Source organism: Crotalus tigris, unplaced genomic scaffold, assembly GCF_016545835.1.
Source record: "Crotalus tigris isolate CLP2741 ecotype Arizona unplaced genomic scaffold, ASM1654583v1 scf7180000017625.6296891, whole genome shotgun sequence".
In the NCBI taxonomy this organism is placed as follows: domain Eukaryota; kingdom Metazoa; phylum Chordata; class Lepidosauria; order Squamata; family Viperidae; genus Crotalus; species Crotalus tigris.
The window spans coordinates 704,878-725,894 of record NW_024096520.1 but is presented as its reverse complement, the minus strand read 5'-3'; the positions used below and the strand labels follow the sequence as shown (position 1 = coordinate 725,894).

At 40.0% G+C, this 21,017-nt stretch overlaps 1 protein-coding gene across 3 annotated transcripts in view; it reads right to left on the bottom strand.

Moving 5' to 3' along the window:
- The window catches only part of TMTC1 (transmembrane O-mannosyltransferase targeting cadherins 1), a 145,325-nt gene that overhangs the window by 39,330 nt on the left and 84,978 nt on the right, over window positions 1–21,017 (bottom strand). For 2 of the 3 annotated variants that reach the window (XM_039333324.1, XM_039333330.1), the window contains 2 exons: window positions 17,970–18,134; window positions 13,836–13,949 (listed from right to left, as the gene is read on the bottom strand). In XM_039333324.1, coding sequence (XP_039189258.1) covers window positions 13,836–13,949; window positions 17,970–18,134 — 279 coding nt within the window. The remainder of the gene's footprint in view (window positions 1–13,835; window positions 13,950–17,969; window positions 18,135–21,017) is intronic. The other variant, XM_039333326.1, reaches the window with a different exon arrangement.

The following is a 21,017-nucleotide window of genomic DNA, read 5'->3' as shown; positions in this document are numbered from 1 at the left end:
AGTCCAAATCTCTCCTCCAAGATACTAGCCTAGACAAGAGATTCAGAGAGAAACAAAGGAGAGATCATAGCATTAGCTCAGAGCTTGCCTGTTCCAAAAAGATAGTTTGGGTGATTCTGTTCAAACTAGCAAAAAGGAGAAGTAACATCTCCATCTGTTTGTATTTTGGGCTCTATTTTTTTTAGCTAACAAACCTAGAATCAGACACTGCATTTTCTTTTGGTCTGTTATTTGTCTATGATAAACAATATAGCATATTTTTTTTTAAAAAAAGTAAGTAGCACAAGAATTCCAGGAGTTAGCTGTGGTGATCAGTGGCTGCTCTATGTTCCCAGAAACAGGGCCACAATTTTGACATCACACTTTGTCAAAATTGCTTACAGTTTATAGTGTCCACTCTGTGTGGAAAGTTGGAGTCCTATTGTACCAGGTTACATTATGCTGATTGATAATTCAGCCTATTAGCATTGTGATTCTATGAACATCTCCAGTGTTTCTCAACCTTGGCAGCTCAAAGATGGGTGGACATCAACTCCCAGAATTCGTCAGCCAGCTATATACTGGCTGGGGAATTCTGGGTTGAAGTCCAGACATCTTCAAGCTGCTAAAGTTGAGAAATGCTGATCTAGAATATTCATAGACAGTTTGGAAAGCAACCCTCAAGCTCAGAGAACAAACCTTCACCTTCATCCTACACCTGAGCAACAGATATTCACCACTATTACAAAGCTATGTTCTTTAATAACTCTAACTAAACTCATCATTTTTCTTTCTGACCCATCACACATGGCCAGTCAGCAAGAATAAAAAAATTTCTCCTATTTATTCCACAATCACTACCTTATTATTGTCCTATATCCTATCACAGGTTTTTTTTAATCTTGGCAGCTTGAAAATGTGTAGACTTCAACTCCCAGAATTCCTGGCTAGAGAATTCTGGGAGCTGAAGTCCACACATCAAGTTGCCAAGTTTGAGAAACACTGTCCTATCAAATCATCAAAGTACAAACATTTCTGCAGAAATGGGATAAGATGAAGGGCCATTTCAATGTATCCATTTATAAAATATATGGTCAAACAGATCATTTAAAATGGTTGAACATTTGCAAGAGTGGGAAAGTGGGGGTCTTGTGCTGTCCTTCCAAGACAAGGAAGAAATCCAAGATAAGTATATTATGTCAGATTTGCCCAACTTATCAAGCCATAGTTTACTTAACCATAGTTTATTAAATAAATCATAACTGAATGAGGCAAAACATTAGACCACTTGCATGCTGGAGTTTTACTGTTCATAAGCCCAAAGTAAATAAGTTATAATATGGTTGAATATGATGGACAAACCCCATCTACATATGTCAGGATTTATGTCTCATATTAAGCAATAAGTGAATACACTTCGCTCCCTGTGTGTTCTGTGAAACCAGTCACCTGTGGTTATAAGCTATGAATGATAAAAACTACAATCTATAAGTATATGCACAGAAAGAAAGAAACAAGTAGAAAAAGGGTGGGAAATTTCTGTAATGATTGATTCATCTCAAGTTTCTCTAAAGCCAAAGAGAAGCTCATTAAATGGTCTATGTCAAAAGCTCATGGAATTGCTTACCTCCTAGAACTTTTTCTTTATTGCTGTATCTATTTAAGAAAATGCAGCTCTTTTGCTCATTTCTGGACTGATTGTTGGCTACGAATGTTCCTGACACAGCATTCTAGTGACTGCAGCCAAACTCCAGGGAGATTTGGCTCTTTATACAGGAAGAGTGTAAATGGCTGATAACCTGAGCCAGAGTTATGACTAAATTCTATCGTTTATCCCAGAATTGAAAATACACAGAATGTTGGTGTCTTTGCATCAATATACTATAGGTATGTAAGAGAGATGAAATTCCACAATCTCTTGCAATTTTTTATTTTTTTTTATTTTTTTTTTGGCTAGAGATAGAAGAGATACATCATCTTCTGCTTCAATTACTTGGAACAAGGCTGTCTATTGGAGCAAGGGAAATATGTGGAACTTGCATATGCAAAACAATATCTTAACATTTGCACAAACATACTCTTTCATACATTTTTAATAGGCACAACCAAACATCTTTACTCTGAACCTTCACCATGTTTAGCATAGTGATATTTTAAGGTTGCAATTCTAGACCTCATAATGATCTAGAATCATAGAATTCTATGATTCAATGATTGTAGATCATTATGAGGTTTAGAATTGCATCTTTAAAACATCACATTGTGCTCCAAGCAAAAGTAAAGTATTTTATTTATCTAATTTATATAGTTGCCCATTTCACAAGCAAGCGACTCTGGGCAGCATACAACAAAACTAAAACAGTATTTAACATCATTACCATTAACAAATATAAAAGCATTAAAAAGCTGTAAAAGAACAAAGGAAACAGCCCATAAACTGGGTTGCTTTATGTGCCATTCCAAGCCTGAACCATTAAAAACAAACCTCATTTAAACCAACAACAGTACATTAATTCTTTTGACAATGTTTACCATATCTGGGCTTCATCATGGCTACGGCTCACATGGACCATTTATTTAACTGTTTTACAGTATTAGCTAACCCATTCAAATTGTAAATTTGTACATGTTACAGTAGTTGGATACTGTATGTTACATTACGTTTTCCCCTTTAAAACCAAATAACCTGGGCTGTTTGCTGTTAAATACCTGACTGCCTTTGGCACGTTTAGTATTTTTTTCTAAGCAAAAATTAACAGGATTATAGTATGCATTGAAAACAGATTCTCTGTACTGAAGTTTCAAAGACAACATTATCCTCCACAGCTACAATTAAATTCAGGAGGAAAGTTTCACTGGATCAGTGGAATTTCTTCATTCAATTGTACAGATAGTCCTTGCATTACGACCTTAATGGAGCATGCCCATCATGATCACAAGTTGTGACAATCGTAAAAGGGGTCACCCATGTGACTGACCCAATTTTACAACCATTTTTGCGGTTGTTAAGTAAACCGATTGTTTGGTATGGGGCATTTTTGCTAAAAACCAGAAATAACTTTTGCCAATTCTTTTGCCAAAAATGTTAAAAATGAGAATACATGATGCAGGGTACTGCAAATGGCCATAAATGAAGCCTAGCTGCTGAATGCCCAAAGTACAGTCACATGACTATGGGGTGTGGGGGGGGGATCGGAACTTTGAATCCAGTCCTAAGTATCCCTAGTGGGGTCCATCATAATTTCAAACAGTCACTAAGTGACCAGTCATAAGTTGAGGTCTACCTGTAGTGGTTTCAGACTACTTTTTGTACAAAGGCCACAGGACATAGAAGAGGTGTTTTTTTAAATATATATATATATCTTCCTCCTAATATTTATCACACTCACACACTTACCACTTCTAAGAAAAAAAAACAACCCAACCACATTAGAAAAATAAAAATATACTTCACTTCACAATTACTTTTGCCTACTCTTTGTAGCTAAAGAACCAGAATAGATGGGAGACACCATAATTGCTGTAGGATCCAATATTTGACCATAATTGCTGTTCCTATATGTCAAACCACATCTTATAGAACAGACATGTCAAACTCGCGATGTCATGTGACGTCGCGCGACGTATTGGGGCGGTTTTGCCATTGCCGGCAATGGGGTGGGCGCGGCTTCTGGATGACACCTCCGGCCTATGGGCCAACAGTTTGACACCCCTGTTATAGAACCATGGCTTTTTGAATAAACCACAATGGCTCCTTTTGTGCCACGTGCAGTGCAAGCAAACTCCATTATGACTTGGCACACAATGCTGTGCACCTAATCTTTTAGCTCCTTTAGGCAGGCACAATCCGCATGGAATGATAGGTTCACAAGGGATCTTATGAGCCCCTTGACATCCTCACCCAAATAATCCAGTTGCATCCAATTTGGATTACCTCATTGGTGTAGTGTCCACAATGACACCCCTGTGGCTTGTTTGTACCTATCAATGGAGAGATTTCTTTGCATCGCCTGACCTACCCTGAAAAAGCCAACAATGATAAAACTAGGATTTGATTATGGACATTTCTGTGTGCAAAGCATGCGGGTTTGGTCCATCTCCAGCACTGAAGAATGACCACGAAAGCAAGACCACAGACAACCAGAGAAACAGACTCTGCAAGGGCGAACAATAGAAAGCAAAATAAATTTTGCTGACTAGAAACCCTGAACTTCAAAGAGAAGAAAGAGAGCGCATGTGTACATTTTAATAAGACAGACTTTAATAGGCCATTAAGCATAGTACCAGAAACTAAATACCCGAATTTTCTTGCTGTAGCTCCCACATATTAATACACCCATGTAGCAATAATAAGCTCTACTTTATTTCCTGCAAGATTAGCATTCTTTTGATATTCCTTCCAGCTAAATGTCTCGTGGAAAGCACAATACTGCTCTAATGGCCAATATTTTAAAATTAAACATCTGGGGATAAACGTCAACTCTCCATAATCACCAGTCTCTTGCAACATCAAGGATCTTACTTTTTCTGTTGATTTCCCTAAAAACACTTCTGCCAAACAGCATGACTTTTCTCCCTGGCTCCAACATGCCTGGAACGCTTCCAAAGATCTCTGTTGTAGCAATTTATCTTTATTGCTTTGCTGCAAGTATGCTTAAAGGTTTTTAAACATTATCACCATTCCAGAATATCAATGCTTGTGAACTCTGGTTTAGATACCACTCAGTTTGCATTCCCCAAAAGAATGACCCTTTCAAGCTAAGGTTAATGTCCTCCATCTGTGCTTGGCACAAAGAAAAGAATTTCTGCCCAGACAAATAGAGAAGTTTGTTTTATTTTGCTTATGACCGCCTCCCCTGTGGCTTCTGGCTGTGGAAATGGCCAGCTCTCTGGCTGCAATTTACAATAGGGCTGATATAGGCATCAATGCATCATTTTGGACCCACCTTTTTCCTTTGGAAATACCCTGCTTGAGAGTCACTGCTGAGCAAAATAGATTTTTCTTCCGTGAGGGAAGCTTGAAGGTTCTTGCTGTGATTTTTTTTAAAGATGGGCTTTCTATACCTATTATAATTCTAGAGGAATACTAGTATGAACATCACGTTTCTTGGAATGTACCTCAAACTATTCGGGCTTAAGTAATCTTGGATGGGAGAAGAGTAGAAATCCCAAGATCATGACTGAGAAGCATATTTATTTGTATGTGTATGTACACACACACACACACACACACACACACACACATTCTTAACTGTCCATCTCTTTCAGATGTCAAACCATTTTGATGCTCTTTTCAAGTAAACAAAATAAATATAACATGGAGGTACCACGAATCATGCTCAAATCAAGGGAGAGTTTACATTTTAAAAATTATGCTAATGTTTTAAAAAGGTATGTTAATATGTTAATGTCATCTTTCCTTCTACCTCTCTTACGTTGTCTAAAATTCCTGCCAAAACTCAAGTTATGCACACAGGAACCAAAGCATATTGACCGTGTTGGCTACGGGAAAGAGGTAACAAGGTTTATATGGCGCCATCCAACATTGCCTTGTTCACTCGTCGTTGAACATTTACCTAAACAAGGCTTCCCTAAGAGATGACCAAATCTATAGTAGCCAGCATTCTGCATTTGATAATACTGGAATTCAGTGTCAAGCTTTTGTTTCTATAAAAGAACTGCACTTTTTTCTATTTATCATGTGAATTTTTGTTTATTAGAGCCCAGAAAAAGGCAAGTGGTATCACCTATATGATGCTCAGCTTCTTCTTTATTGTTCACAGAGCACTGCACTCTGGATAACAAGTGAATTCACTTCTCCTATTATTTCATGACTTACCTCCCTGCCCTTTCTCCCATATAGAATTGATGTATAGTAGCAATTTTTTAAAATTTGGCAGCTTTTAAGATGCATGGACATCATCTCCTAGAATTCCCCTTTAAGAAGTCTACCCTTCTTAAAATTGCCAAGTTTGAAAAACTGTCCTACAGCACAGATAGGTGTTACTAATGTTTCTGTGCTTCTGAGCTGCAATTTTAAAAACATGTCAGGGGCATGCATACAAAGTCTCTTAGGGGTGGACTTCACCACTGACAAAAAAAATCTAACTAGAAGGGGACATGACCAGTCACAAACCACTATTTACCAAAATGTCCCATTTTCCTATTTGTCTCAACATGACATTTTTCTCCCTGAATTTATTTCTGTGCTGGTCACTATGGAAAATATATAGGCCTGAGATCCTGAGTCTTTCAAGGCCAAGAGATGCATTTGGAATTTTAAAGACATGTCATGGTGTTCCAATAAAAAGGCTGGAGGGAGGGCTTCCCAAAACTGACATCTCCATGTGCAGAAAGCTATATGTCCCTTTCTCTAGCCTCCTGTCCCATAGGAACCCCCCCCCCACACACACACACCCTTGCTTTCCTTTATGTATTTTTCTGGGCAAGACAACATGGTCATTTCCAAGCAAAGCACTGACTAACTATCCTCCATTTTCATTTTCTAAAAAAACCTTATGGTTATCTAGTTGCTTATTATCAAAGAGACAAGTGCTAGCTGCTCCTTGCTAGTTCCAAAGATTTTTTAGCAGCAAGAAGAGCAATGCCCTAACATGAAACCATGTCTAGTTTTGACCACCTGAGTTGCTAGAGTTGAAAAGATGACAGATGAGAGCAGGTGATCACAACTTAATTTCAAATTGCCAAGCAACCACAACTCCCTTAGTGTAGTTAGCAGCAACTTTAGAAGATTCACTGCCAGTCCTTCATACCTGCAAAAGTGCTCTGAAAAGAGTGCTGCTCTCTAGTCTATACACCTAATGAGGCTTAATTAATCCTCCTAGCAAATCAATCCTAAAAACAACCTTCTTTATAATTAAAGCTCTTCCCAGCCACTTGATGCTTATGGAGTTGGGGGGGGGGAACAGAGGAGAAAGTCTCTGACAGCAATTACTGGGTGCTTAGCCTAATTCCCAAACAAATTGACTGAGCTTAAGTGCCAGTTGAAGAGGGCTGCATCTTCCTGTCTAGAGATAATAGAGAGATTGCATTCTGCAAGAGTAAGAGTTCAATCAAGAAAACCTGCTAACTGCCTCCCAGTTATTATTTTTGTCTATATTGGACCATGGAATGGGAAAACTCGGCAGGGCCAACTCACCACATGGGACAACTCAACAAGTACAAAAGTTAAATTAATTTCAACAGAACCATGGCCAATAATCATAAAATAAAGAAAGTCTAACCAGAAATACAAGAGTTAAAATAATTTTGAAGAAAACGTGGTCACCACTAACAAAAGATCCTGAATGAAATGATTAATGCAGCATTGCATTATCCTGCAGCGAGTTGTCCCATGGTGAATTGACTGTGGCGAGTTGACTGTGGTGAGTTGTCCTAGAGTCCTAGACTCATTGGGCCATCCTTGCATCTATAACATTGGTTCTCAACCTTTTTAATGCCGCGACCCCAACCGGTCGTAAGTCGAGGACTACCCAACCGGTTGTAAGTCAAGGACTTTCCCTGCCCGGGAGCGCCGCGCATGCGTGATGCCGCCCCCTGCACCAGCCGAGGCGTAGCTGGTAAGCGGCAGAGATGGCGCAGGCCGACCACCGGCTGGGCCACCAGCTGGCCCAGTCCAAGGGAGGTAAGGCACCCGCCGGGCCCCACGCGCGCCAGCAACCCTCCCTACGCCCGCCGGCCTCCCACCTCCCACCCCTGGCCCTCTTTTACTTACATTTTTAGTAGTTGATCAGTAGGGAGGGGTGGAAACTTCCAGACAGCTCGCCTTCGCTGCAGACAATCTGCAGCACCGTTTGCAGAATGGGACTTTTGGCAGGCTCAGCAGGGCAGAGACAGAGAGCCTTTTATTCTATTGGCTTTTGAAAGCCAATAGATAGACAGAGAGTCTATTCTATTGGCTTTCAAAAGCCAATAGAATAAAAGGGAGTAGCACAGCTAAGGAAAAGGGGGGGGGGGGAAATGGCGGACTGCGTTGTTTGGCGACCCCCGTGAAATGGTCGTTCGACCCCAAATGGGGTCCCGACCCACAGGTTGAGAACCACTGATCTATAATAATGTCTCTCAACTGTAGCAAATTTAAGATGTGTGGACTTCGACTCCCAAGTTTCCTTGTCCAAATTTAAAGCTGTAAAATGTCCAGGTCTAACTTGGAGGGTAAAAGTAGAACATCCTGATGTGCATTTCTCTGCCTCCTAGTCAGTAAAAATGCAAGAATAAATGCTACAATGGACCAAGTTACCTGAAGACAACTGACAAAAATGGTAGTATAACCAAGGGCCGGCTCCGAATCTATTATGTCCTCGGGAGCTTATAATGCCAAAGAAGGGAGTGCTTCAAGGAATTGGTCAGAAGGATAACACATGACAAACCCAGTTATGCAGAGACCTATGCAGACAGTCTGTCTCCAAATTGGTTCCATTCTGCTTAATACCCCAAGGGAAGGCAGTTGCTACCTATTCCATGCAGGGGCCTCACACTAAAGTCAGTGAAGCAGGGCAAGACTAAGTTTCTTGTAGGGTTACTTTAATTCAATTTGCATTAATCAAATTCAGTCCCTGTGAGTCCGTTCCATATTTCTCTTTTTGTTATGTATGTTTAAAACTTTGGCATTTGGAATGCTGAAAAGGTGGCTGAAAGATGGCCCAGGCTGTGGGTACAATAAGCTCTGCCAGAAACCTAAGAGAGCAAGTTGGTCAAATCTTTTCAAAATGCTTTTTTCCCTACAAGAGCAAAGGCAGAGATTGTGTGGCTGGGCTTTGATGCTGTGAGAAGAGAAAATCAGATTTTCTTATGCGAAGTTTATTACATGAAACATAACTTGGTTCATGTAGAGCAGTGGTTCTCAACCTGTGGGTCGGGACCCCATTTGGGGTCGAACGACCATTTCACGGGGGTCGCCAAACAAGGCTGTCCGCCATTTTCCCCCCCTTTTCTTTGGCCACGCCCTGGCACCCGGTGATGTATAAGTGGTTAGGGGGTCACCACAACATGGGGAACTGTATTATGGGGTCGCGGCATTAGAAAGGTTGAGAACCACTGATGTAGAGGTAGTCCTTGTTATCTAGCATTGCTTTCATGGGAAACAACACCATTAGGTAGGTAGGTAGATAGATAGATAGATAGATAGATAGATAGATAGATAGATAGATAGATAGATAGATAGATAGATAGATAGATATTAATGGGGGTAGGGTGAGCTGAAAAGACATGGGGAGATGCCTGAGGGAGGAGTCAGGAGAGGGCAGGGAGGAGTTGAGTCTGCTGAGACCTAGGTTGGAGAAGATAAGCCTGGGAGAGGAGATAATAGGGGAGGCTTTTAGGATGTAAGCCTGAGGGAGAAGGGAATAGGATATGGGAGGCTTCTGTGGAGCAAGCCTGAGGGAGAGAAGGGGATAGGATATGGGAGGCTTATATGGGGAAAGCCTGGGGGAGAGAAGGGGGTAGGATAGCTTCTGTGGGGCAAGCCTGAGGGAGAGAAGGGGATAGGATAGGAGAGGCTTCTGTGGGGCAAGAAGAAGAAGAAGAAGAAGAAGAAGGAGGAGGAGAAGGAGAAGGAGAAGAGCTGACCAGCCACCTGAACACTTTCTCTGCACATGACCTGCCTGCTAAGAGAGATTGACCATCACCCCATCACATGACCTGCCTGCCGAGTGAGACTGACCACCACCTCATCACGTGTTCCAGCCAAGCAGAGGTGCCTAAGTGAGGGACCACTGTAGACTGGCAGCCAGCCGAAGATGGCCAGAAGAACCCAGACTCCAGCGGCCCTTTTGGGGGTAGCGCTACAGATAGATAGATAGATAGATAGATAGATAGATAGATAGATAGATAGACAGACAGACAGACAGACAGACAGACAGACAGACAGACAATCATTACAGTAGATAGACAGAGATAATTACGATAGATAGATAGATAGATAGATAGATAGATAGATAGATAGATAGATAGATAGATAGATAGGAGATACACACAACAGAGGAAATAGATGAACTTTTTGCTAGTCAGCTAACTAAGGTATGTAGGAAGCACATCACAATAGTAATGGGGGACTTTAACTACCCTGACATCAACTGGGAGACAAACTCCGCACCAAGTGGAAGATCAAACAGGTTCCTGGCAAACCTAGCAGACAACTTTGTCTCCCAAAAAGTAGAGAATGGAACTAGGGGATTAGCCATTTTGGATCTAATTCTCACTAACAGAGATGAAATGATAGACGGTGTTGGAGCCATAGGAACCCTGGGAGGAAGTGATCATGCAATATTAGAATTCAACATTATAGAAGCACAACCAATAGAACACAGTCAAACTAGAGTCTTGGACTTCAAGAGAGCTAATTTCAATAAACTTAGAGAGGGCTTGGGAAGGATTCCATGGATGAGAATCCTCAAGGGGAAAACAACTCAAGAAGCTTGGGAAATTTTGAAAAATGAGATAATAAAAGCACAGTCTAGCACAATACCAACAAAGAGGAAAAATATCAGCTCTCAAAAGAAACCAGCATGGCTGCATAAAGAACTCTCTGACAAATTGAAAGATAAAAAGGACAAGTATAGAAAGTGGAAAGAGGGGAACATAACTAAGTCAGAATATCAGCAAATAGCCCGAGCCTGCAAAGATGAAGTGAAGAAAGCCAAGGCTCAAAATGAACTAAGGCTTGCGACCCAAGTCAAAAATAACAAAAAAAGCTTCTTTCAACATGTAAAAAACAAGAAAAAAGTGAAGGAAATGATTGGTCCATTAGTGGGTGGAAGTGGCAAGAAGGTGACAAGCAACAGGGAGAAAGCAGAACTATTTAACTCATTTTTTTGCATCTGTCTTTACACAAAGGGAAAAAACAGACCAACCTATCAAAAATAGTGCCACAAAAAACAAAACAGAAACACAAGTTAAGATAGGCAAGAAAATCGTTAGTGAGCACCTGTCCAGCCTAGATGAGTTCAAATCGCCAGGAGCAGACGGATTACACCCCAGAGTTCTCAAGGAACTGGCAGATGTGATATCGGAGCCACTGAACTATATTTTTCAAAGATCCTGGAACACAGGGGAACTACCAGAGGACTGGAAAAGAGCTGATGTAGTTCCCATCCTCAAAAAAGGAAAAAAAATGGATCCAGTAAATTACAGACCTATCAGCCTGACCTCAATACCTGGGAAGATCCTGGAAAAGATAATCAAACAACGAATCAACGCACACCTAGAGGCAAACAAAGTCATTACTAAAAGCCAACATGGGTTTGTCAAAAATAGATCATGCCAGACAAATCTTATTGCATTCTTTGACCAAGTGACAAAATTAGTGGATCAGAGGAATGCTGTGGACATAATTTACTTGGACTTCAGTAAGGCATTTGATAAAGTCGATCACAACCTACTACTTGACAAGATAGAAAAATGTGGGGTAGACAGAACCACCACCAGATGGATCCGTAGCTGGTTGACCGGCCGTACTCAGCGAGTGGTCCTCAATGGAACTGCATCTATATGGAGGGAAGTGTGTATTGGGGTGCCGCAGGCTCTGTTCTGGGCCCAGTACTTTTCAACATCTTCATCAACGATTTGGATGAAGGGATAGATGGGGAACTCATCAAATTTGCAGACGACACCAAGCTGGCAGGAATAGCCAACACTCCAGAAGACAGGCTTAAGATACAGAAGGATCTGGACAGACTTGAACACTGGGCACTAACTCACAAAATGAAATTCAATGGTGAAAAAAGCAAGGTTCTACATTTAGGCAAGAAAAACCAAATGCACAAGTACAGCATAGGTGGCACCATGCTCAATATTAGTAACTGTGAGAGGGACCTCGGAGTCCTAGTAGACAATCACTTAAATATGAGCCAGCAGTGTGCTGCAGCTGCCAAAAAGGCCAACACAGTGCTAGGCTGCATTAACAGAGGGATAGAATCAAGATCACGTGAAGTATTAATACCACTTTACAATGTCTTGGTAAGGCCACACTTGGAATACTGCATCCAGTTTTGGTCACCACGATGTAAAAAAAGATGTTGAGACTCTAGAATGAGTACAGAGAAGAGCAACAAAGATGATTAGGGGACTGGAGGCTAAAACATATAAGGAACGGTTGCTAGAATTGGGTATGTCTAGTTTAACGAAGAGAAGGACAAGGGGGGACATGATAGCAGTATTCCAATATCTCAGGGGCTGCCATAAAGAAGAGGGAATTAAGCTATTTTCCAAAGCACCTGAAGGCATGACAAGAAGCAACGGGTGGAAACTAATCAAGGAGAGAAGCAACCTAGAACTAAGGAGAAACTTCCTGACAGTGAGAACAATTAATCAGTGGAACAGCTTGCCTCCAGAAGCAGTAAATGCTCCAACACTGGAAGTTTTTAAGAAGAGACTGGACAGCCATTTGTCCGAAATAGCGTAGGGTTTCCTGCCCGAGCAGGGGGTTGGACTAGATGACCTCCAAGGTCCCTTCCAACTTTACTACTATTACTAGAGGGGAGTGTGCAGGTAGTTCTCCAAATAGGACCACAACTGGAGCCAGAATTTCCATATATTAAGCAAAGTGATTCTTAAGTGAATCACACCCAAATTTATGACCTTTTTGCCATGTTTGTTAAGCAAATCACTGCTGTTAAGTGAATCATGTGGTCGTTAGGAGAATCCAGCCTCCCCACTGACTTTGCTTCTTGGAAGCTGGCTGGGAAGGTGCAAAGGGTGATCCCATGTTCCTGGGACATGGCTACCGATGTAAATACATGCCAATAGCTAAGCACCCAGATTTTGATCACGTGACTGTAGAGATGCTGCAACGGTTGTAAGTGTGAGGACTGGCTTTCAGTGCCTTTTTTCAGTGGTGCTATAATTTTAAATGGTCGCTAAATGAATGATTGTAAACCAAGGACTTCCTGCGCACAAACATAAATTATGATTTACAAATCCACAATGGCTGTATTAAAATAATCCACTATGCCAAAATCAAATTACATTACAGCTTTTTGCAACATGTGCAAGAGATCTGTTGGAGCTGGAAAATTATTTTCAGCCAACTTTGAATAGGTAAATGGACTAAAGAAAAATGTTTCCCCCTCTTCTCTTTCTCAATCTCTTTTGTGCTGATGTTAGTTTTCTGTTTCCAATGCAATACATTTGTATATTTCGTTTGCTCAGAAAGCATTCTCTAAAGAAACATAAAAATACCTCCCGGTAATGATTATGCATGTTGATAGCATTATATATGTATTTATGCAACCAGAACCGCAAAGCCTTGCCAATATGTTATATTTAGACATAAACATCCTCTTACCAGGCTAGTTGTAAACTTGACATCCTTTGACAATAAGCATGGAGATTATGACAAGAAAGTGCATTAATCATAAGCTCTCTCCAAAAGAATGCATGAACTCCGATTCAGAAAGTAAAAGTATCTGGAAATTAATTGATCAGCTGGATAATTTAAAGGAAATATTCATCTGTATCTCATCTGCTGTTGTCAAATTACTTAAGACAAGAGGTGGCCACTATATCCCTTCAGCACTCAAATTATTCAAAGCTAAAACGATAGAACAAAATTTTTAGGGTGCCCAGCTGGACCCCTTCTGCAATTTTGTACCCATTAGAACTTGTTCAATTCAAATTTCTAAGCTTGATCCTTCAGATCTCAAAATGTATGTCTAATGCTACTCTAGAGATTTGAGGCAGGCCTCATGAAAGTGGAAATTAAAGAGTTACATACAGCCCCAAACGTCCCTTGAATTTTGCACCCTGGATGAATCAGTCCTATGTCCCAGCTATCAGTCTGTTTTTTTCCATGGTGGAAGAAGGACAAATGAATGTTACGAATATTTCTGAGAACTTACTGGAGTGCCGTTTTGTAATGGTAGATGGCTTCTCTATCACGGCCTTGGTCTTTCAGAAAATTGGCATAGTTGTAGTGAACCTTGGCATTATGGGGTAGAGTTTGGACTCCTGATCTATGGAAAACAAACCACACAGGAAAAGCAATGTGAATTACTTGGCTTAAACATTATTGACTTTTCATTTACTTTTTATTCTGTCTCAAAGAACATCAAATGAGAAAGAAGCCTGCTCAAAAATAAATACATGAAATGATCGTATCGTGCAGAATTTTACAGTGGTGATTCATATTAGCTAAGAATTCTGGGACTTGTAGTGCTAGTACATGTGGGGAATACTAAATGAAGGACAAATTCATGGTATTTCACCATAATGGGAAAAGAATACACTGTATAAAAATTCAAGCTTGCGGCTTTGTCTCTAAAGAAATCCCTGCTCTGACACAGACTTATTGGAGCCAAGGAATAGGGATGGACATCGGTGTCAGGATGGTCAGCTGCATTCCCAGAAGGAGAAAGTAGCTAAGATGGCATACAGCTAGTAAGGACATAGACAAAGCTCTCAGTGGCTAGGGAAATATATTTCCTTTTCCTTGCTCCTTATTTTTTCCATTTCTTTTTTATCGTCCATTATCCCCCTCTTTCTCTCTCACACACCTTCCCCTAATAATACTGATAAATATGATTGTAATATGACCTTGGTTGATTCAGTAGTCCTGTTCTCTTCACTGAGAGCTGCCTTAGAACAACTATCAGATCATATGGCAATGGACCATGAACCCCAAAAGTCGTAGACAACAGCCCAAGACTGCCTTAGTTTAACAGCTATGAAATATTTGAGAAAAAGCAATGCCAAGTATAATTAATGAGGAGGTGATGGTGATGGTGATGTAGAACAGGGGTCCCCAACCCCCAGTCTGTGGACCAGTACCAGTCCATGGCATGCCAGCAACTGGGTCGCACAAACAAGCAAAGCCCCATCCACGGGATGCAGGCAGCACACAAAACCACACACTCTCTGGCCTGCGGAAAAACCTCTCTCCACGGAACCGATCCCTGGTGTCCCAAATGTTGGTGACCTCTGATGTAGAAGACAAGAGGTGAAGGGGGTTGGGATGCTTCTACTACTTTTGGGGTTTTTTTTGCAGAATCTCCAACTACCAAGATTTCTGAAGTATGAGAGAGAAAAATAAGGGTATACTTTTCCAAAAAGAGGTTGAATAAAAATACTCCCAAGTTAGAAAGGTGTTCATTAATGCTTGGGTCTGTACTTTGCAGAAATCTGTCTAGAGCAGTATTTCTCCATTATGCTGGCTGGGGAATTCTGGGAATAGAGATCCACATATCTCAAAGATGCCAAAGATTAAGAAACACGGCTCTAGAATATTTTCCAAATACTACCCACACAGCTTTCTTAAACTCAGAAGCTCCTCCCTTCAATTCACTAACAGAAACAGTTCTGAATGTGCAACAAAAAGCACATGTGAAACTGAAAAGAACAAGGAAACTCTTACAAACACCATTCAGATGGAGGTGAGGGCCAAATAAAAGTTTAATAGACTTTTGTCCAAAAGTTATATTCAGGGAGAGCTATAATAACTCTCAAAAATCCCAGGCTTAAATTTAATTGGATGATGCTAGTCTTATAGATTCTTCATGGTAATCAACACAAGCAAAATCTAACATTTTGATACTTAGGAAACTTCTAAGTATTCTATCAAATTGCCCTGAAAAGCCTGAAATCTGGTGCCAGATTTACCTGGGACATCATTTTCTAATTAAAATAGGAAAATATAAGTATGCATAACATAGCCACGCAGGAAAATGTGAAGAACAATAATGAAACATTTTTTCCATTTCTCGTTGAATAATCCAACTCATAGTTTCCATGAACATTTGCCCAATAAAATCCGATATTGTTCCCTGAAGAAAATATATAACAATTGAACTAGCTGAGAATAGGAAATAAAAGGGGAAAAACCTCACAGTTATACTGTGTGAGAACAATATGATTTCCTTCCTAATAGGTTGCTATGGTCTTTCTCACAGACCAACCTATAACACAGTGCCATGCATAAACAGTCCACTTGAGATGGAACTGCTATGGGTCAAGAATATGTTTTATTTTTTAGGACACAGATTGTCCACACAGAATACACATTACCAGCTTCCCATAAAACTCCCATTTTAGGACTAAGAGAAGTAGTGTTTCAACAAGTAAGTAGACCTGATGAAATTATTTATTTAGCGTATGGCATATCATACATGGGCTAGCAATATATATTAACATTTCATCTAGATTACTAGAACACAATAAAATATAAATGTTAAAAAGATCTATGTTCAATGTCTAGGCCTTCTAACTATTGAAGTGCAGCATCGTTTATATTTAAAAAATTAAATACTGGACTGGTATATGCCCCAAGCTTACAGCCGGTCATAATGTAGTCTACAGTTTGTCGTGGGATCACACAGTCACACAGAGGGGAGGATGTTATGTCCCATTTATACAGAGTCCTGGCAGATGCCGTGTGAAGTGCGAATTCTATTCAGGGTTGTCCATTGCTGATGTGGTAATTCAAAGCTTGGCACCTTTTTTTGTGGGATCCTTTATATGATGAAATAATAGGTCAGTTCTGAAATCACTTGGTTCTAGAGGTTATCATGAACAAGTCACATATTCCCTGATTTTGCTTCTCCTGTCTAGGGGGAAAATTAAATTAGGGATGGAAGTAAAAGAAGCACGCTTAGCTTTTGAGTGGTGTGCTGATAGGCACATTGTGAAAAGTGGAGGTTGATGGTGAAAAAAAAGCAGTTGGGGCTATGAAAAGAAATTACTTTAAATTGGACCTGTTTGGCAGGCAGAAGGGGAAGGTTGTAGACTAGACTGGGAAGTCAAAAAACATCTTGAAGAAAGCAAATATTAATAATTTCCATTCAATTGCTATGAAAACTACACATGCCTTCAAGTTACCAAATTGCTTTCATTGTCATTAGTCTACACATATTTAAGTTTTCCACTTCTATTGCATTAAAAAAATAATTTGGTAGAAATTCTTGGAGTATCTCCTGAGGCTTCAGATGATGCCCTCCTGACAGCCAGTAACCAACCATGAAGCTTCTCCATAAGGTCTTTGACGTTTTCTTAACAAATCGAAATTTTAAACCAAACAGTGCTGGTTTATTTGGAGAGGAACAAGCCAAAATGCTAATTTATCATAATGAATCTCATCATAAAGAGAGAGAGAAAATTTATTTTTTCTCTATTGCCTTGAGAATCTACATTAATACAACGCTCTACCATAACAAACTGTCTCCCATGCAGCCTCTGATTAAATTTCCTGCCATTGATTTTTTTCAAGTATTTGTATGAGGTGCTTATTAAATAAATGTGTTTGCCGTGTATGCATAAAACCACAGTGAAAAACACTTAATGGGGACAGGATGATCGTCACATTCCCAGTTGGGTCATTTGGCTCAAAGAAAAAATGAAGAATAAAGGAGAGACTAGAACAGACTTAAAAGGCAGCATTTTAAATGTCTGATTGCACCACTCAGTTTCTTTCTACTCCCCTGCTACAGATTGTGTCTGTGTATGTCTGAATGTGTGACTTTGGGTCAGTCAGTCTTGACTCCTAGTGACTGCCTGGTCTGGTCTCTGTAGTTTTCTTGGTCAGATTTTCAGAAGTAGTTTGTCCTTGTCTAATCCTAGGACTTTTTGGCTTGCCTGGATCTCATTAAGTGAAAGGGAATTGTCTTGGGCTGCATATAAAATATATATTATAGTAACTATCATTACAAGTCACATAATAATGTTAAAAGTTCACAATCTTGTGAGAGGGGCATTAGTATGTGGCCCATGGGCCATGGGATGAACATGCCTAACCTAGACCCAAGGTCCCAGAGTTGGCTTTGTAGCTACGGAATCTCAGGATTTACTGGTTTCTAATCTGGTGCCCTTAACCACTGCACCAAACTGGCTATTGTGACTGCCTATACAGTAATCAAAATACATATTGTCCAGCTCATAATCCAATGAATCCTTTTTCAGTTTCAAAAACATACAGAATAGAAAGGCATTGGAATACTCATACAAAGCCAACATGACTTTTCCATGTTCTTTTAAAGCCATCCTACCTGAAAAGAGATTCTCTTGACAACCAGATTTCATTCTGTTTCACTGTTTTCCAAGAGAACAGAAGCAGCAGCAAAGCCGAGAAGGACACTGCGGTGATTCCCCATTTATGTAGCCACAGGCAAAGCCTGTTTAAGCCGTGGACCAATAGGATGCAGTAGCCCATACTGGAGGGGGGGGGGAAAGGGATAGGGAAGATATTATACTTCAATTTACAGACAGTACAACAGCCAGCGTGCCTTCTTAATAATCCTTTCTAATGATAAACTAATTTGTTTTAAAGGCTGGATAAATGGCAACATTCTAGCTGATCTCAAAAAGCTAATTAGGTCAGATCTGATTTGTGCAGGATGGGAGACCATCAGTGCTGAAGACTAGACAAGAAGTCAAAGAAAGATCCTGGAAAAAAGGCAGCGATATCATTTCTATACTGTTGTCCAAAAAACTACAGGACTATGAGCACAAAGTTTCCAGGTACAGAGGTCAGAATTACAGAATAGCAGAATTGGGAAGGACTTTGGAGGTTTTCTAGTCCAACCCAGTGCTCAAGCTGGAGACTCTGTATCCTGTCCTGGACAAACGGCTTCTTAAAAATCTCCAGTGATGGAGCATCCAAAACTTCTGGAAGCAAATTGTTCTATCCAAAGTAATTTTCTTCTAAATGGTTTAGATATAGCTTTAATTAAAAATGTTTAATTTTTAATGTCACAGTCTTAACTTAGTCTGGAAGTTTCATTTTTTTAAGTATATTGCCTTGGTTTTATTAAGAAAAATGTATAAGACAATCAAAATAAATAAACTCATAATTATCTAAAATAATCTTATCAACCTAACTAATGAAATTACATTCTCATGCTACTCTCAGAATCCTTTAAATATATTGAACTTCTGGCAGTTGCAAATTAACACATTTATGGAACATTAATTTGTTCTTTCAAGATTAAAAAATCAACAAAGAGTATTAAACTGGGAAGAGTAATATGTCTTCAAACATATTAAAATATCAATCCTATAGCAGCAGTCAAAATATAATTTGTTTTTTCTCCCACTTGAGAATCACTTTGCTATTTAGTAAAGCTATAGAGCAGTGGTGGCAAATCTATGGTACGCGTGCCAGAGGCGGCACTCAGAGCCCTCTCTGTGGGCACACATGCCCTGGAAATGGCAACCGTCCCTCTTCAACCAGCCACCCACTAACTCGCCAAGGTCCTACATGGCCAGATGCATCCCAGCATCCATGCGCTCACTGGCCTCTGTGTGTAGAGGTCGATGGTGTCAGGAAGCAGCTGCCCCTGCCCCTGCCACACCTTGCCCTGTGACAATGGCACCCCCACCCTGCCTCGCCTCACCCCAAAGGACGAGCCTCTTGCCCACCGCCTCACCTGGCAAAGACCCACTGGATCTCCCCCAACCCTGCCCGGCCCCCATAAGCATCCCTCCCCATGAGCAACATCGAGGTGATCACGCCCACCTTGGCCATTCCCACCCAATCTGCCATGACCACCACAGCCACGCCCACCAGTGGGCCACGCCCACTTGGCACCCAGTGATAAATAAGTAGGTTTTGGGTTGCAATTTGGGCACTCGGTCTCTAAAAGGTTCGCTATCACTGCTATAGAACAATGCAGGACAACATGCTTTTATTCTCTAAATTTTCTTTGCTTTTTATATAAGTACATTAATCAGCCATACATGGGTACTTTGTCGTCTTCTTCCTCAGATCTTGGCTTTCTATGAAATCAAAAAGACTTTTTTTTAAAAAAAGCTCTTTTTAAATAAGCAAGAATATTGTATGCACAAAGTTGGAAAGATTCAGCAATGCCTATAGTGGAAGGATGCTTGGTGAAGGTGATGGAACTTGCTGACATGGCCAAATTGACTTTTTTCTTTAGAGAAAATACATTATCTATTTGTATTGCTAACTGGAAAATTTTTATGGACTTTTTATGTGAAAGAGCAAAGAAAATGAACTATCAACAGAAGAAATATACGTAACTCAGAGTTGAACGATGGAGTCCTTGGTGATCTCAGAGCTTTTTTTTTTTTTTTTTTTGCATTGCTTCAGACACTTTTACTCACTCTGAAGATGTAACCTACTCGGACAACAAAACATCTGCAAGAAAACAACCCAGCTGAGAGAACACCAAAGACTCCACAAAAATGAACTTATTGTTTATGGTTTTGATGATTAGGAAAGATAGATTATAGAAGAAACTGAAGAGAAGAAACACAGACTTGTAAGAGAAAGAGATAAATTTATAATTGTACTTAAAAGTACTGTAAAGAAGATCAGAAGCATTTCTTTGTATCTTTTTTCTTTTCCATGTCTCCTTTCCTGCACTTATAGCTTTCTCTTTGATTTTTTCCTTCCTATTTTATATTAGTTTGTATTAGTTTTTATCTTCCTTTTTAAAACTGTTAATAAAATTACAGAATATAAAGGTTTTTACTAATTTCTCTGCAGAGAGCCTGATTTGGGCAATATACAATGCCAAAAGAAAAGAAAAAAGAATTTGGCTAAGAAGGCTCTAAAGAAAAAGTATTTGCAATCCGTAGCAATTTACACTGATTTGTCTGTTTTGAGAATAGAATAAGGAAGCATTTAGCCCTAATGTCAATTTATTCTTTTTTTTAATGTGAGCAAATCAATTCTGCTTTACTGCTATCTCCTGAAGGATTCTATTCTCCGTGCAATTACATTTGAATACTCTTATATATAACACTGTGTAGCCGACAGTCAGACAGAAAGGCACTCAGCAGGTCTTTTTACAATCATGGGTGCTCCATCACATTTTATTATGCCAGGTCATACTACTGTCTATTGAGGGACATTTGGAGCAGAGAAATTTCTGCAGCTGTATTAGTGCATGTACTAGTTCAACAGCTTGTAACTTTCTTTGAGCTCATGCGCTGAAGATTTAAATCTTTCTATTCTCCCCCTGGCTGAAAAGAAGAATTGACTATGCCTTCAATAATAAATGGAAGAAAAAACCCAGCTCTAATCACCAAGTCTTCAGTACTCAACAAGATTTTAAAAGAACTGCCAGAGG